Source organism: Patagioenas fasciata, chromosome 5, assembly GCF_037038585.1.
Source record: "Patagioenas fasciata isolate bPatFas1 chromosome 5, bPatFas1.hap1, whole genome shotgun sequence".
Classification (NCBI taxonomy): domain Eukaryota; kingdom Metazoa; phylum Chordata; class Aves; order Columbiformes; family Columbidae; genus Patagioenas; species Patagioenas fasciata.
The window spans coordinates 18,489,567-18,507,441 of NC_092524.1; the positions used below are offsets into that span (position 1 = coordinate 18,489,567).

General features: G+C 37.4%; 1 protein-coding gene across 5 annotated transcripts in view; it reads left to right on the top strand.

The window, feature by feature from the left end:
• CHID1 (chitinase domain containing 1) overlaps positions 1-17,875 on the top strand; it is a 132,634-nt gene that overhangs the window by 101,068 nt on the left and 13,691 nt on the right. For 4 of the 5 annotated variants that reach the window (XM_065839647.2, XM_071809019.1, XM_071809020.1 and 1 more), the window contains 3 exons: positions 2,892-2,972; positions 6,070-6,112; positions 8,221-8,484. In XM_065839647.2, the coding sequence (XP_065695719.1) occupies positions 2,892-2,972; positions 6,070-6,112; positions 8,221-8,319 (223 nt within the window). In that variant the 3' untranslated portion in view covers positions 8,320-8,484. Of the gene's footprint in view, positions 1-2,891; positions 2,973-6,069; positions 6,113-8,220; positions 8,485-17,875 lie in introns of those variants that run through there. The other variant, XR_010651445.2, reaches the window with a different exon arrangement.

Below are 17,875 nucleotides of genomic sequence, written 5' to 3' on the forward strand. Positions count from 1 at the left end.
GTAAAGTACTGCAGATTTGAAGTCTTGTATGAAAGGTGTCAGGCAGACTTAAATTGTTTCCAAACACTTTTGTATTATGTGGCCATGTTTTTTACTAGATTATAACTTCTAAACTTTCAAAGCCCAGTTGTGACAACTGAATTGGTACTTTAGCTGCTTAACTATTATCAAGAAGGAAAGTTTTGGGGAACAAAAACATTGTTTTGGCTAAGTTAAACCAAAACCTATTTGAAAGAGCCAGTATGGCAGTTCTCTGAGAACAAGTATGTGCAAGGTAGACATGTAGGTGATATCTGCCTTTTGTTACTATTCCTGATAGTCCATGCAAATTTATCATTTAAATAATATATGCCGCATTGGCACTTTAGAGAGAGACTAACATCAACGCTCCAGATACTTCATTGTGCTGACATCATTTCAGGCTGGGACCAGAGAAACAGCATGACTCTCTGCAAATGGTCACAAATTTCCCAGGAGATAAGGAATGCAAGGCAGTGAGGCCGAGTTTTCAGTGTTTATCATACTCTTAACTTCTGAGGCTGCTTGGTAAAAGAAGAAAGCTAGTAAGTTACATGCTGATGGATAAGGAAGCAAATAAATTAGTCTCAATAGGAGTATAAAGGCTGATGTGTACTGGCACAATGGTGGTAGAAAGAAGAATAAATTAGAAAGGGAGGAGAGAAAAACAGCAATAAATATGAATCAACAGGAGAAGAGTGAGGTGAGAGGTAGAAAGAAGGAGGAAGGCTGGCTGTGCTAAGCTCCTTGCCCATCCCTTTTCCTCTTTGAGAACCTGGAAATGAATCTAGATCTCTTGTACCCCAAACATACCGATATCCTATGCTTATCTGGTTCAGTGTGATGGAAAATGTATCTTTTCTCTTTTTCTTTCTTTTTCTTTTTTTTTTTTTAAGTAACTGCATTCAAATATTTTTTTGAGTCAAGTACTGCCTCAGCTAGTTTGAGTCAAGCAAGTGCATTGTGATACAGGTGCTGCAGTTTTACACAGGACCTTTTCTGCTTACGATGCACTTCATAGGATAGCACAGAGATAATAGGAAGTATGGTGTAGCTGGGAGATATTGCCTGTAAAGCCCCTGTGTTTTATTGTAAGAAAATGACTAGTGACTGGGGCAGATGACTACAGGAAGGGCACGGATTGTTCCCAGGTTAGGGCGATAATAGAAAGCCTATGTGAAACAGCTCTGGTTTGTTGCTGCACCTCTTCCAGATTCTTCACAGCAACCTTGTTGTCTGGTTGAAAAATACAGAACTTGACTTTCAGAAGAATTGAGTACACAGTTGCAACCGAAGTAAATGGGAGCTTATTGTTTTGAACATTGTACTTGGAACTTTTGTTGTCCTTACTAGAGACAATGTAAAAACCAAGTTAATATGTTTCAAGTAGGTCCCCTAAAATTAAGGGATAGCAGTGACAATTTGGGGCCTGATATTTTTTTTTTCCCCAACTGAAGCTTGGAGCTAGTCTCATCACCATAGATGTGATTTGAAGATGAACTTGTTTGGTTTTGCTCTTACATAACATGGTGATAAATGCCTAGAGGTGGGAGAAAGGGAAACAAATTCTCTGTACCTGGTCATGATGGGTTCTCATTAAATGTGGTACATGCTTGAACAGCTTTATAATAATAATATACCTTATTAATAATAGGCTATAGTAATTGCTTCAAGTTGCATTTCTAATTTTAAAGCTTTTTCATATGTATGTTTAACTATGTTGAGATTTTTAACAAGTGAAATTAGGTTTCCCATCTAAAGTCATAGTTTTTAGGGACAATGTTTAGTGCTAAAGTTAGGTTATGGTTGAATTCAATGATCCTGAGGGTCTCTTCCAACTGAAACAGTTCTATGATTCAGGAATAAAACCACATGTCAGGATGTCTTGGCTGGTAATTCTTGTCTTCTGGGCTGCAACATCTTGATACCATGTTCTAAATGAGCCAGATCAGCCCCCTTATGTGTAGTCAGGAAAGTCATCAGCAGAGTTGAGTTCAGCCTTCTTGCAGGCCAAAGATGCAGGTTAAAAAGATGCAGAAGGGACAGACGAACATGTGATAGAGACTTCTCTTGTTTCTGTGACACTGATGTGGCCCCTATCATTGGCAGTAGCTTGCCATCTTCTGGTCTTCTTACCTGAGGCAGCAGTCAGAAATGCAGACACAAGGAGACACTGTCTCTACACAGGGACAGTGCCATGAGATAACCAAGAAAATGAACTTACAGCTTACTAACTATTCCACAGCAGTTGACTGTGCAGCTTTTTGGGTACAAGTAATATTCTGTCCTCACTTTGTGTCGAGTATGTATGAGGTAGGTCATCCCACATTCAGAATTTCCATGAATGAGAATAATGCCAAGGAGGTAGTGGTGGAGAAAATTAATATGCAGAGTTACTTGGCAGTAACTTTTCCTTGAAAACAAGCTGGTATTTAATTTCATTTTTAGAAGATTAATTAATCCCCTTTAATAGAAGAACTTTTCTCATCACATAATAATGGCTTATAATTAAGAATTGCATTGGTTGGCCTTGGAGGACACAATTAGGTACAGGCAAGGGATGACTTGAGTTCCTGTGCTTTGGCATATTGGAATTAGGCTATAGAAATATTTAAGCATTGCCTTCATGTGCTTTTATGGATTTGTCATTTGATGAAAATTAATTACTTCATTGCTTTAAAAAAGAAGTGTCAAAAAATGCAAACACGGTGAATTGTAATGTGGCTGAGGAAATTAATTGTCAGCAAGAAGATGTTTTTGATACAGTGTTCAATCTAAACATGGTAAAACTGCATTTTCAGAACCTTCTGCAATGTAATTTCCCAAGCACTTTTTAGAAAAGCTAATTCCATATCTGTGTTTTTAATTTGTAGGTACATTGAAACGTTGAAGGAGCACAAACCAAAAATTGTGTGGGATGAACAAATTGCTGAACACTACTTTGAATATAAAAAGTGAGTTACATTTATTAGCTTACCATTCTGCAAATATTTTTGGGCATGGCCCAGTACACAATGAATTATCAGTTAACTGTTGTATGCAACTGAATTCAGCAAATGGAATTTCTGCTGTTTGTGATCCATATATCAAAACTGAACTGCAGCATAAAAGAATGCTTCAGGCAAGAGAAATAAATCAGAGAAGGATTAATGGAATAACATAAGCTAAAACAATCTTTAGGAGAGAAGTCTGGTGAGTCGTGTCTTTAGAATTATCCATCAAAGTTATTTGCTGATTGTCAGTTAATCAGATGCTCAGAGATTAGTACTGTGAGCTGTTGGGTGATTACTAATGACTTGGCCAAAAACAGTTCTTGGAAAAATCTGTGGTATAAAAGTCCTAGTGACAAGATTGGTCAATCAACAGACTTCCACTGAATGGAATGGACTGTAGAGAACTGTAATGAGAATCATATCAAGTGACTTCCAGATGAAGTTTTTAAAAGGACTATGAGCATGAAGGGAAGGGGTGATTGTCCTCCCTTTTTATCATGAAATGATAAAAGGATTCCTGATGCTAGGAAAAATCCATTTGAAACAGATTTTTAAAAAATAACAACATCTTATTAAGCCTCAGTGATAATTTGCTGGTTTTTATGCAAATATACAAAAATGTGGTAAAATTATACAAACAAAATCTTATTACTTCTACAAAACTATGTGTTGTATATTAATGCATGACACACCACTGAAAAGAAGAGTAGAACACATTTTAGAGTGCTTTAAGAAAAAAACAAAACAACAAAATGGAATTATTTTATTATTTCCAAAATATCATATTGGTTTTTGTAATTTTAAATATTGAAACAAGCAAAATCCAAACCAACCAACCAAAGGAAGCACACACACACAAAACAAAGGAAAATACCCAAAAAACAACACAAAAACAAAATTAACCCAAAGCCAAAAATGTCCAACTTTTATATTTTCAGTTTAATTTTCAGGGTTTCTCTCAGCCTGTAATTTTGTCCCGACTTCTCAGCAACATCTCTTTATCAGAAAAAAATTATTTACCTGTTGGTCAACAGTGTTTTAGTATCTTTTCTCTGTTTAAATGACAGGACTGGGATATGTTTTCCTTTATAATTAATTCTTTGGCATCCTATTGCAAAATTACTTTGTGCTAAACAATTACCAAGTTTTTCATGTTAACTAAAGAGGCAAAATCACAAGCTTTGTTTTACTCCTCTTAATGCACAATCCAATTGGAGACACAATAACCGCTGGATGAAAACTTGCTCTCAAAAAAGTAAATCTGAGGGCTCTGTTTGAATGGCATGCTTCTGGGATTCATTTCTGAGACTCATTTCCTAAATGAGGATAGCTTGTCCCTAGTAGTACATCATTTGCCTTTGAAAGCCAGTGTTTGAAGATTCTTATTTGTGGGCTTCCTGGAAGACCTTTTGATGCATAAAGCACACTGGATCTGAAAATCACTGTAAGCTTCACCTGCTGTGCTGTGCTTGGCAGGCTGCTGTGCAGCTCAGCGTGTCTGCTGTGGTTCAGCTGTCTGCAGGGGTGGGTTATTTAAGGGAACTCTTTTTCGGTTACCACTTTACTTTGCAAAGGTTCAGTTACGTTGGATGGGGATGGCAGCCAGACCTGAAATAGGCTTCACTGGTAAAGCATCTCACCTGGAAATCTCGCATGTCTGCAGTTGCTAAGAAATCAAATAATGAATCTTTAAGCAAAGCACAGCTAATGATTTTCATGTAGCTGGCAGAAACAGTTACAGAAATCGGTTGTCTCCGACTGCTTGTCCCAATGCATTTTATGGGTAGTATGCATTTACATAATTTGGGAGATTTTAGGAGCAGTGCCTAATAGGTTTGCCCAAGCACTCTGCATTTCCTCCTAGCCTAACTGGTAAAGTGGTGTTGTGAGATTTAAAATGCAGCCTTGGCATTTATGCCCAGTGTAGCTTGCCCTGGCTGTATATTTTATACGACTAGCATTTAATTTAACCCAAAAGACAGTAATTTGGGTAATGGGGGAAAGTCTTTCACAGTTGCTTTCGACAAACAAATGTCTTCATCATTTTCAGATGTGTATTTAGCAGATGCAATTGTCTTTTACTGTCTGACAGTTTTATAATCCAGTTGCAACAAGATATCTCAGTGTGTTTACTTAGAGTTAGTATCAAACCATCTCTGTTGTGAGATCTCTTCTTGGATCCTCTATTTTCACTGTCAACCTTTTCACCTCTTTTAAGAGTTGTCCTCCTTAAAGGCCACTTTTATGGGTAAATAAGTATCTTGTCTGACTCTGCCTGTATTGTATTTCATTGTAACCTGTTCTTGGATGAAGTGTTAGTTCCAAAGAAGTTTGGGACTTTTGCTATGCAAAGAATCCCCTAGCAGGTCTTTGACTCTATACTGTCACGTTTTGAACTTTCTAACTTTCCAGCTGCTATCATTGTCAAAGCCTATTTGAAGTAGGATGATTTTGTCGGGAGGACCTTTCTGACAAATATTCCTGTAACGGATACCTGCAGGACAGTAACATGGTTAAGTACTTGACTTTTAGATATGTTGAGTACCTTCTCTTAATGCCTTTTCTTTTCACACCACTTTGGATTTATGTGCTTATAGTAGAAAAGAAGCAGGAGTAGAAGTTCTTATCTTCAGGGGAAAAGGAAGAGAAGTAGAGAAGATTTTGGCCCTACCCTGCCCTCAATAGATAGAGTAGCCAGAGTGCAAGTATGGAATCAGTGGAAGTTGATAGCAAAAGTGTCTGATTTCAGAGACAGAGTGCTTCAGCTTCCAGAGAAAAATGAACACTAGGTAAGAAATCTCAAAGATATGAGCTACTAAATGGCAAGTAGTCACCATCTTTGATACGGGTGTATTAATGCTCATGTGCTGAACATACTAGCTTATCTTATTTTTTATAGAAATACCTTCTTCAAAATAAAATCAGCAGTTTTCTTCAGCACTGATTTTTTTTCTCTTAGTGGGAAGGAATAAAACTGGTTTTGAATTCTAACCTCAGCTAGAAATCCTGTGGGAATTTGTCAAAGCTATTGTAACTATTTGGTTTTCCTGTTTTGCAGAAATAAAGGAGGAAAACATGCTGTCTTCTACCCAACATTGAAGGTAGGTATCGCTTTTTCATGTCAGAGGGCTGCAAGAGGAAAGAGATGTTTACTTGAGTTGTTGCATTATTAAGCCACTTCAGAAAATGTTGAACTAGGTTTAGGCTTTTGTGAAATAAGTTTACTCTTGTGTAGTTGTTATGATTCAAAGCTTCAGCTGCCTGTACAAGAAGATTGTTTTTTCTATTTCATGCATAATGGGGTTTTGGGATCTTTGAAGATTAGCCATGTCTACATCAGGGCAAACCAGTCCTCTGAGAGGATCTGTTCAAGTGCACGGTTCATGTGCTAACAGACATGCTGATTGTCAGACAAGAGATGGAAGAAATTTTCCTTCTGATCAGGTTGGCTGGAAGCTTGGGGAACTTTTGCCTTCATCTTTAATAGGGTCCTGATTCTCCCCATTGGCCTGCATCACCCTATTTTCTTCAGTTCTGTTTCCCTGGAGCATAATTTAGTGTTTTGAAAACTTAAGCATTTGGCCTTACTGAAGTCGTTTGGCAGGACATACAATTTCTATCTACACAATAGTCTGCAACACACCAGAATACAGGATAAAATGGTTACCTGCAGCCTTAGTTCCTATGGAACTGTCTTTAGATTTTCTCAAATTAAGCTACAGGTAATATTTTAAGCCTCTGCTGGCTTTTAATATTGGAATGGAATTGCTTCTGTCGTGAAAGTACATCATGTTTACAGAGAACAGAGACATTTTATATGGTTAAACTTGTGTGAATTGATCCAAGGCTCTGTTTTTCTGAACAGCATTGTTATCTTAAGCTCCATTAGCACAATGATAGTTCCCTTCGTTAATCTAATATTTGTGGAAGTACTAGCATATATGGGATATTAATTACCGTGTCTAATTATCTTCTTGCTAGTAGTATCTCTCTTAGAGTGTTAGAAAGTTTCAGTGCAAACCTTGCAGAGACAAGATAGATTGTGCTGAGTGTTGTTATGCTACGTTCTCTTTGACCTTCTAGAAGGATTTCGCCCTGCTGTTGTCAGTACTAACTGGGTTAAGAACACTCACTGCTGTACATTTCTTTCATTACTACTTCTCTAACAGCTACTCAACGATGGTGGTTGGTAAACTTGTGGAAACAGGTTTCCTTTCCAATTTCAATAAGCTTGTAATGAAATATTTTGAGATTTTTATGCTGGGGCAAATCAAAGAGTTGTTCACATAGTGGTGATCAAGATGTTCAGGGAACACTTAATTTTATTACACGATGATAACTGTGTTTCTTCCCGTTTTTAACGTTATAATCACTGCCAGGTTGCTCAAAATCTGTTTGTTCATTAGTTCAAAGCAGTCATGAATGTCACGCCCAGTGGATCTGTTAATATTGCTTTGGTACTTCATTATGTTTTCCATGAAAATTCATTTTAAACACATCCTTAGTGTGAGCAGTTTAAACATTGCAATACTGCACTTTAAAGTAAGAAAACCTGAAAATAACAGATTGAAAAATAATTATTTTTATTGTCTGAACCAAAAGAAGTGCAGTATGTGAACTGTGGCATTGAAGCAATGTCACAGTTCACATTCTGCACTTCTTTCTTGTAAACCAATGGCTAAACTAAATCAGGGACTGCAGCTTAAATAGGAATACTTTTAAATATTAGTCTCCCAAACTCTCCTTAAAATAGAATTGTTAATGAAAATTGAGATTCTGTCCTCGAAGAAGGCAAGGGTAGGTAAGAGATCTTGATGGCATTTGCTTAGTTGTTCTAATTGTCTTCACTGATAAAGTTTTATTTTACACCTGAGACATTTCTGGGAAGAGTTAGAACTCCTATACATTGTGAAACGATAGCCTAAATTAGAATAGTCCTTTACATAGTTCATAAATCTGATTTATTTCTGTGGCATTTTGTCTGTTTAGCTGGTTATGTTTTATTAGGCCATTGAATTAACTGGTGCAATTAACTGTCTCTTACTGAATGATTGCTTGCTAACCAGAGAGTAATTGAAATACAGACTAGTTTTTTCAGTATCTGATTCAAGGATAGATGTTTTAAAAAATCTGATATGGCATGAAGAGATGGCAGCATGGAGTGTCCAGTGTCTCTGACTAAAAGGTGATTGCTTTATGTGTCTTTTAGTCCATCCAGTTGCGCTTAGAGCTTGCAAAAGAATTGGGCACTGGAATATCCATCTGGGAACTGGGACAAGGCCTGGACTATTTTTATGACCTGCTTTAAAATAAGGTGATCTGGGAAAGACTTTATTTGCTGTACTGAGACTCCACCTTCAATTAATCTGGTTGTCCTGGAGAGGTGATTTTTAAAACTTTTTTTGTAATTTATACCGTATCTGTATTAAACTTGCATTTTTCCAATAAAGAACCTTTTCTGATTTGCTGCACAGATGTGATTGTTGGTATCTGATAAAATTCAGCAGGAAAAAAAAAACAAAACAGAAATTTCTGTTTCAGCTCCTTAATTCAGCATCATTGAACACAGACAAACATAGCTGGGATGGCATCAGAGTTGAAGGTATGTTCTGAAATGTTTTCTACAAGAAATAAAATGTACAAGTTGATGCCATCTGATCAGAGTTGAAGACAGGGACCTCTCAAACAGTTGCTGGTAATAACCAAAGTAAATGAACAAATAAATCCATCAGATTATGTCCAGCAAATTTAATATCTGCTGGACTCTCTGCATCTTGCTCTGTTCTGATAAGGTAAGTCAACACAAAATGTCAGGGGGGAGACCAATTAAATATCTTTCCCTCAAACTGGTTGAAAATCAAGCATTGACAAGCTAAGCTTTAGCTCTGTTGTTTGGTTTTTTTTTTTTCATGTTAGTAAATTCCTGCAGTGGTTTAAAGTCACAGTAATTTCAATTTATGGCTTGTTTCTAAATTGATTTTGTTACAAGAGAGGCTCTGTGATTTCTGTCTTCTGCTTAGCCTGGTTAGTGTCTCAGTTTACAGTATTTAGCACTAGTGCATGATGCATTAGTGGTTAGTTTGTGGGAACTATAATGTTTAGTGCCAAAGGCTATAATGGTAATGATTGATGACATGGATAGCCCCAACAGACAGAGTCCCAGAGCAATTCTGACAACTGCTTGACTTAAGCAGGTGTTGTGAATGTGATCAGCATCTTTGTGCACGAAGCTGTCATTCTTTAGCCATACACACGGTTGCTTTCATATCCACAATACAGAATTTTTATTGAATCCAAACTCTGTAACAACCCAAACAAACCCAAAAAATTGTGTCTCTGCTTTTTGGTTTACAATATTTTTGTTTGTAGAAATACACAGGCTTCAGTGCAGTTTCTTCTAAGGAACTAAGGGGTGCTGGGAATTTGATGAGGTTGTCATTGGTCACCAGCAGAGACTCAGGCAATAACTGTACTCCCACTGGTGTTCTTGCCACTTAGAGTTGTCACAAATACAACTGCACTCCTCTGTTTGCATCCACTCTTCCTAGTAATTAATCTCAGTGGGGAATTTATCTGCCCCTGCTGTTTTCAGCAGAATAAATCCCACTGTAATCCACCACTGATTAAAGAACTATTGATCTTCACCTCTGTGATTTAGTTCTGGCATCTCCTGACTTCTCACATTGCAGGTATCCAGCAGGGTTTACTAATCAGGCTTCTTTCTTCTATACCATTAGTAGTAAGACAATATGCTGCGTGAATCCTTGTGTTCAATTAACTTGAACTTTCTAGTTTGTTCAAAAGCAATTTAAAGTCACTCTGGCAATGGTATCTAGAATAGCACAAGAATTAAATTCTGTTGCACTGATTTTCTACTTTCAGTAGCACTACTGAACCAGAATGTCTCAGAAAAAAATAGTCTGTAAGAAATGGAAGGGGTTGTGATCTGAAATGGCATCCATAGGTAGCTTTCAAAACTGGGTGTGGAGAACAAAAGAATATTGCATTTTAGCTTTTTGTTTCCTGATACATGTATTTTATCATGGTTATCATGGTTTTCATAATTTTTTTTTATATTCTGTGATGATTCTTCTCTATGAAGTTCAAGATTCCTGTTTGCGACTCCACCTATATGTCTTTTCCATTCTTAGAGACAGAATGAATACTTCTGTGTGTCAAAAAGATCAAACTAAACCTTGCTGTATCATGAAAAATAAATACCAGATGAGAAGTACCTTGTGATTTTGAGCTGTCTATGGTATGTAGGTGCTTGAGGCCAAGGATGTTGCTATTTGTCTCTAAAGGCAAAACATGTGGGTTGCTTTAGAAATAATACTCCGAAAGAAACAAAGTTGGTGTAATTCTTTATTGTTGAATTCTCTCTTAAAAAAAAACCAAAACAGTGAGCAGCAGAAGGCATGCGAGTTCCAGGGTTAATTAAGTTTGGCTTCTAATGGATTGGTCTTGTGTTTATTTTTTCGGTGTGTGAATGTCAGGTTGTCTTTTATTAGATATCTCAGAATCCACAAAGCAGTGTGCCATCAACGAGCCACCAGGAAAACAGGTTTCTTTTGAAATTTGCACCTCACTGTGAGTATGAAAAGATGACACAGGAGGGAGATGCTGGTATGAAAGTGGGTTCTACGGAGCATCTGTTTTTATGACTTTCCCTCAGACAAATGGGGAGAACTGAGTGAAGGGCAGAAGGTGGGTGGGAGTGCTGGAGTGGCACTGCTCTAAGGACCATGGCAGGTGACATTCGTTCTATCATTTCAAAAAGAACAGAAAACACTGTTTTACAATGCAAAGAAACAAAAAGCCAAACAAACAAACAAAAACAACAAACAAAAACCCAACATGTGTGCTCTGTAATCTAGTTCTGTTGCAAGAAAATTTTCTCAATATTAGCGTAAGATCCCAGGTGCTGTTAATGTAAAGGTATCTTTTAGGTACCTGATGCTAAGTGGAATTTTTTCCAACTGATCTTTGTTCTTGTGTTTCGCCATGTTTTACTTTTTGGGGGTTAGACTCATGCAGTGTTAAGATAAATACATTTTTCTTTTTATGCACTCACTGAGAAAAAGAAATAGTAGTTGATTCTGTTGCAGCTGGCCTTTGATACAAAGCTAGTATTTTTATCATCAGTTATTGTTCCATACATCATTTTAATAGTTAGCAAAGGGGTTTTTGCATCTCTATACAAGTAAGTACCTTATTGAGACAAAAAAGAGGACTTATCTGACTACTTACAGGATCATATGGGCCATGCTCCTGGGATAACACCATCGCATCTTATCTCAGGAAATGTGTCTCTTGTGGTAAGTGCATCTCGCTTAAAACCAGAGCTGTGATGGAGTCTTTGTAATCAGAAACAGTTTTAACAGAGAATTGTGGAAAATAAATTGTTTAGCTTGTCTCATTGTGAGATGCTACTTCTTTAAGGAAAATTATTTTGGTACCTTGTTGTATAGTTCCTTTTTGTTATTATATGTAGGTGTCAAACTCCAGAATTAACTGTAACTTTCAGGTAAGAAAGTTGGGAATTAAAGAGAAGAGGTAAGGTAGACCAAAGGATGACAATAGGAAAACAGCTTCTTTAACTGCTTCTTAGACATAAGGAATTGTTGAATGAGTTGTAACAATTTAGTGGTGTTTAAGGGCTTGGGTGAAAAGATAAACTTCTATGTTTCTACTGTGAGCTACTAGCGATAATCATTTTAAAGAGTGGGTGTGGTGTTTTGTGCATACTTCATAGGAACTGTAATTACAGTCTCTCCTGAATTTGGGACATGTCTTTTGAAGTTTACTGTTTTGATTAATACACAATGCAACTGCTTGATGTCAGTTAAACAAATGGCAGCACAAAGCAGATGGATTCTACCTCTGCAGCTTGAAGAACTTGTATGTAGATGTTTCCTGAAAATCCCATTCCCTCAGTGGTCTCTTTTTTCATGTAGTAAGTGCAAATTAACTAAGCCTGAATTGGTGTTTTGTAGTCTACCAGGCAATCATTTTGATACTCTGTGTTGGGGAAAAATGTATCTTCTCTTTAGAAAAAAAAAATCTTTAATCTGAAAAGTAACTGGAATAGAATTTGATTAACACTGCTTATTCAAAAAGTTGCAATAACAAACAACACTTATTAGCATTTGAGATTAAAATCTGAAACATGCCTTTATAAGTATTCGGTTGGAACAAGAACATTGTAAAAATGTTATTTTGAAAAAAAAAATTGGATGAATGGAATCTAAGACTCAAAATTGGAACGAATTAGTCATTTTACATTCCTACTAATATCAGTTACCTTTTCTGGATACATTTTAATGTTTATTTTGTTACAATGTTACTGTAGAAAGACCTATATGGTATGTTTCTTACAAGCTCTTAATGAAATAGGCTCTTATTCTGACTTCCAGCACATTAGAACTAATTCTCCACTCAACTGCTGAGAGCAAAGCAGAGGGGCACTTTTGAGTTGTCTTCATGCAGCACATAGATTATAATATTTTAATCTACCCATTGTGTGGAGTTTATATAAGGTAAAATCTAGCAATTTTCTAGTGTGGGAAGGCAAAATGTAAACTAAAACGCTGCCCCTCTGTGTATGAATTCTCAGCTGGCTGCCAAGATAGGAGTAGAACTTAGTCACCGGGCATTACCTTGCCCACCTGTTTTTTTTTGAAGAGTAATGAAGCTCATGTGAACACATTCAGTGTAGATAAGAAGCATATTGACTTTCTAAAGACTTCCTAACTGTCTTGATTTCATTTACCAGAAACTGCTAACCGCAACAGACATACCTGTGGAAGAAGAGCACTGACCCTTCCATTTCTAGATTGCATACCATGTGTCTTTAGCATAAGTGACTTGCAGGATTGTTGAATTTTTCTGCTGATTCAGGCACAGTTTCTTGCAGCAGGGCTATCTGATGTTCCAGCTCTGTTGTTCCTGGTATGCATTTGGCTGCAGCAGGGATTGCCTGGGTGATGTACGGCACCTTTCTCGAAGGTCAGTGTGCATGGAATAGAAGTCAGAAATTGTGGTGTTTCACTATTTTCCTCCAATATGTTAAGTCTGTACATTATGGATAGTATCCTACTCAAAAGTTAAGGCTGAATTTAGTTTTTCTTTGTTTATTGCATGCATTTGCAAGTGTTAAAGCAACTGAGAAAAACCTTACAGACATAACTATTTTTCACTGAACGTTATTTCTCTGTTCTTCCTCATGATCTGCATTTAGGAATAGTCTAGGTAGGCCTTTTGATATATTTTGCTGTGTTTTCTTCCAGTGCAGAGCATATACTTCACTATATGCTTTCCTTGCTTGCAGTTGTAGAGGATGTGACTGTGATTAAAAACAGCCAGCAGGCAGTTACTGCCCAATGTTGGAAGTTATTTAGGACCATGTATATCCATTTGCATCCAATCTTGATTGTTTCTTCTCTGATTTTTCAGGTGAACTCGTGTGGGCCAGAAAAGTTATGGTGCTGTAGATTATTTGGCTATGATTGCAGTTTGTAACAACCTTTTTGTGTTTGCCTTTATTCCTTTTCAGGCTGAACAAAATAAATGCTCTGAGCAGACACGCTTGTGTACCATGAGTAGATGAAGGCCCAGCAGTAGCAGCATCAGTGTTCTTGTGCTGTGGAGGTTTCAGATAAGATGCATGGGAGTATTGTGTGACCACACAGAGAGAGGAGGAGAGAGTAATTTATGTTATTTGCAAAGCTGGCTCTCTACTCCCTATAGTTACTGCACTGATATTGCAGTAGGGTGGCAAAGCTCTGCATGGAGCAGCAACTTCTGGGCTGATTTCCCCTTTGTATGTAAGTGATGTTTCCCTTTGTGTAAAGAAAGTAGTTATTTTTGCTCTGATATTTCATGTTCTTATGTGAAAAACCTCTGTGCTAATAATCTTTTTCATTTTGCTCTCATTAAAACAACTGATAAATCTGGATAAGTGAAAGCCAAAGTGCCTTTGTTTTGCACTAGAGCTGGAGCTAGTGATGAACCAGGTGAAGGCATTTGGAATAATGAATGCAGACCTGTTCTGCTGATGCTAGTAGATAAAGTTTCCTTATAAATGGCAAACACCCTTCTTTGCAAATATAATATATTGTCTCATGTTGCAACTGTAGATATAACTTAAAATCAGTCCATTTTTATTTTTTTTTTAATCTAGGTACCTCGCTGCTATCATTACCTGGAATTAACATAAGAAAATGTATTCAATTATGCCTTTAGAATCACAGCACTAAGTGGTTGTCTGCTGTATCAGGTCCTTGCATGCTGCTTCTGCTTTTTACCTCCTATCTTTATGTCAAAATTAAATTGCTTTTGCTGTTAGCTGGAATTGTTTTAGATTGACTTTCTCTGTCAGACACTGGGCCAGAATTTTAAATTCCATCTAACTCCACCTTTCTTCATTCACATCAACCCTGAAATTGTGGTTGACATAAGGATGCAGTTGCATGTGGCTGAGCTCATATCTTGAAAGCCCAGTTTAGAAGTTCATTGACTGTTTTAAAGCACTGAGGCTTAAATTATACATTTAGTATTTGCTTTAGGATTTGAGATTACTGCCTTTGATACAAGAGCAGATGGGCAGTAAGTTTTAAGAGTTTTAGTTTTTACTGAACTTTTTTTTCCATTGTTTTAATAAGAGAATTTAAAAACATATAAATAAAGTGGCGGAGAGAGTATTTATCATCCCCAGAGTGAACACTTTCCTGTTCCCTGTAATATGGAGTGCTTAAACCTTGGCATGAGCAATGTCCAAGTTTTGTGTTCAGATTTCACCTCAACGAAGGAACTGTATTCAGAAAAATGCACTTTCTCATTTTCTTCCTCTTGTAGGAGCAGCAGAGAACTAGACTTAACAAAACAACCCCCAGATCCATGTGTTCTTGAGATCAACCCTGTGCATCTTTGAGCCTTGTCTGTCCTGGAGCCAAGGAATATGAAATATTTTGGCAGAGCTAGTGCTGTATCCTTGGCATATATATTTGTAAAAACTAAGATTACTGTTCTGGTGGCTTCTCCCTGTGCTTTTTTTGCGAAGAATTAAGTTATTGAGTGAATTTTGGAAATAACAATATGAATATTGTAAATAGTCATTGCCTTCCCAGGTATGCATATTGGTGTATAATTTGAATTTCATGTCTGTGCAGTATTTAAACTCATTTATCATATTTATGAGAAGCCTTTTCTCTCTCCCTCTCAGAAGAGGGACAATAACTGCATTGAAAAAAAACAGGTAGGCATACGAGAGTACAGAGTTAGAAGAGGACAGTGTTCCAAAGGGCACGCAGCCTTAGACCTGGAAGAGAAAGGATGAATGGGAAACAAAAGAGAAAATTACTTTTTCAGTGTTGGGTAGTAAGTCTGTCACAAAGTCAATTTGGAGCTAAGCTTTCTGACTCTCCCATCACTTGCTGGCCAGACCCTGCTGCTGAGTCATCAGAAACCAGAACAGGCCACAGCAAAGCAGGGTGCCTTCCTCCTGACACTGTGGGCATCTTCTCAAAATCATTTGCTGCAGAACAGTCTCTTGACGACAAGCTGGGGTTGTGTGCCTGCCAAAGCAAACAGAGCACGCCACAGTTCTGAGTGATGCCATGAGGAATCACAAGTCTGTCCCTCCTCTCTCCAACACAGATCAGTGGAAAGTTACTTTTCTTCTAGATATGGAGACAAGTAACTCTACAAAGCATAAAGTAAATAGTAATTGCACAGCATGCAATCAGATGGAGGAATTAACTACTGCAATAAGTCCAAAAAGCTACAAACGGTAGCCGGACCTTTTAAAGGCCTGAATATTTTCCTAGTCGTGATATCACTGATTATACACTTGAAAGGAAGAATAGTAGTGTTTTAGTCCTCCTGCCATTAGCTAAATGGTTACTTCTATAGGGCATCTTCTCTCCAACTCAACCCCCCCAATATTTGAACATTTTTCACAACACCTCATTACTTTTGTCATATTCTGCATGTTACCAGGATAAGTTGAAAGACAAACAAACAAACAAAAAGGATCTGCAGTGGATCACGTTTGCATGGCTAACCTTGTGCTTTTTAATATTGCTTGCACATGCATTACATGGGGCATTCTTCTCTCCTTTGACAATGACTCTGTGGTCTCTGTCTGTGATGTCTGAGTCAAACTGCTGCTCAGCTTTCATTTCCGAGCTGTTTTCTTTGTAAGCGAAAGTATTTCTTTTGCTGGCATTCAAGTGCTCTTGGTGTTCAGGCACCATCACTGCTTAAAGATTCCACAGGCCCGTTTTGCCACTGACTTGCATGTCTGGGATCCCACTTGTTTTCTAGGGATTTTTGTTGTTTATAATTAAAACAGAATTTAGAAGTGCAGCTGCAGCTTGATTGCAGCTCTCTTAATGAATCTCAAATGAAAACATAATCCTGCTTCATCTCCTGCAGTTGTGTTGACTCAGTGAGAATGAGAGGAATCAAAAGCAGCAGTAATGCCTTTTCCCATCCTGCAGAAAATTTAAAACAATTATTTGGAAGGGCAGAGTAGATGGTTCTGAATGATGAAAAGGAGAACACTTCTGAGAACAGAGCTATGCTGTGAAGTTGTATAGCTCAGACAGTTTTTACTAATGATGCTACTTTTGTAATAATACCCCTTTGTTTTTTAAGGGTTTTCCACTGGCAGCATCAAATAACTCACTTGGGGCTTTTCTGGAAGTAAAAGGTTGCATCTGAAAGAATTTACTTCTAATTTCAGAGCAAACCCAAAATACTGAAAGCCTCACTTAGTCAGCAGCATTGTACAGTACAGGTGTCAGGCACTTAAATGTGGGCAGTTTTTTCATGATGATGGAGAGATGTCACCCAGACTGACTGCAGCCACTGGCAAAGCAGAAGTATAACAGTGTGAGTCACTGCACATGTGAATGTTTTTGAATTTCTGATAGTATTGGAGTGGTCTGGAAATGCAGCACTGAAAGTGAGCAGCACCCGTTAAGTCCTCCGAGTTCTCTAATGGCATCTCTCCATCCAGTGCTTTTCTTTCACTGCAAAGCTTTGCTTTCTGTCATACAGTAAAAATTGTGATGCTCAGCTGAAAGGCAGGATTTCATAAGTAGCCCCTTGAATGTGAATCACCCTGAAGAAAGATGTGTGGTTTAGTTTCAAAATTATCTGTGTCCTGTTAAGTGTCTTGTCCTTTTTCCGTTACTACTGGCATAGAATGGTTCCAGTTGGAAGAGACATACGATGATCATCTAGTCCAACTGCCTGATCACTACTGAAGATGCACATCGGAAGTTATCTAGGAAAGTGAAGCTGAGGTTAATTATTTGCACAAAATTAAAGATCCCTACAGTGCTGTGTTGAATTGCATTTAAAAGTACACCTGGTTTTGAGTCCCCATCATGGGCTGTGTCCCACATATGGTCTATCTCAAAATGTCGATTAGGTGCCAATACATCTGTGTGCAGGATCTTGGTCTGAGGACTGATAATGCTTTGGAGAATAAATCCCTTTATTTCCAGTATTTGGAACTGGCTGGTAAAATGTGCATTCAAAATAATGGCTATTCTGTACTTAATTTGAACTATTCTAGCTCATTTCTATTCATGTTAAATTGAACTTTAAGAATGAAGAAGGATAAGGATAGAAATTAAATTATTATGAGGTCTGCCAAGCTTTATTCTAGGGCACACAGAATTTATGGCAAGACAAACCTGGCTTACCTATCAAGACAGGAGATTATAAATTAATTTATTTAGAAAGAAGCTGAAATGCTTATTTTTATTTAATGTCTGATGGATTGTTCTGCACATTATCAGCATAATTACTTCCTGTGCTTACATAAGGAACACATTATTTTACTTTAAACT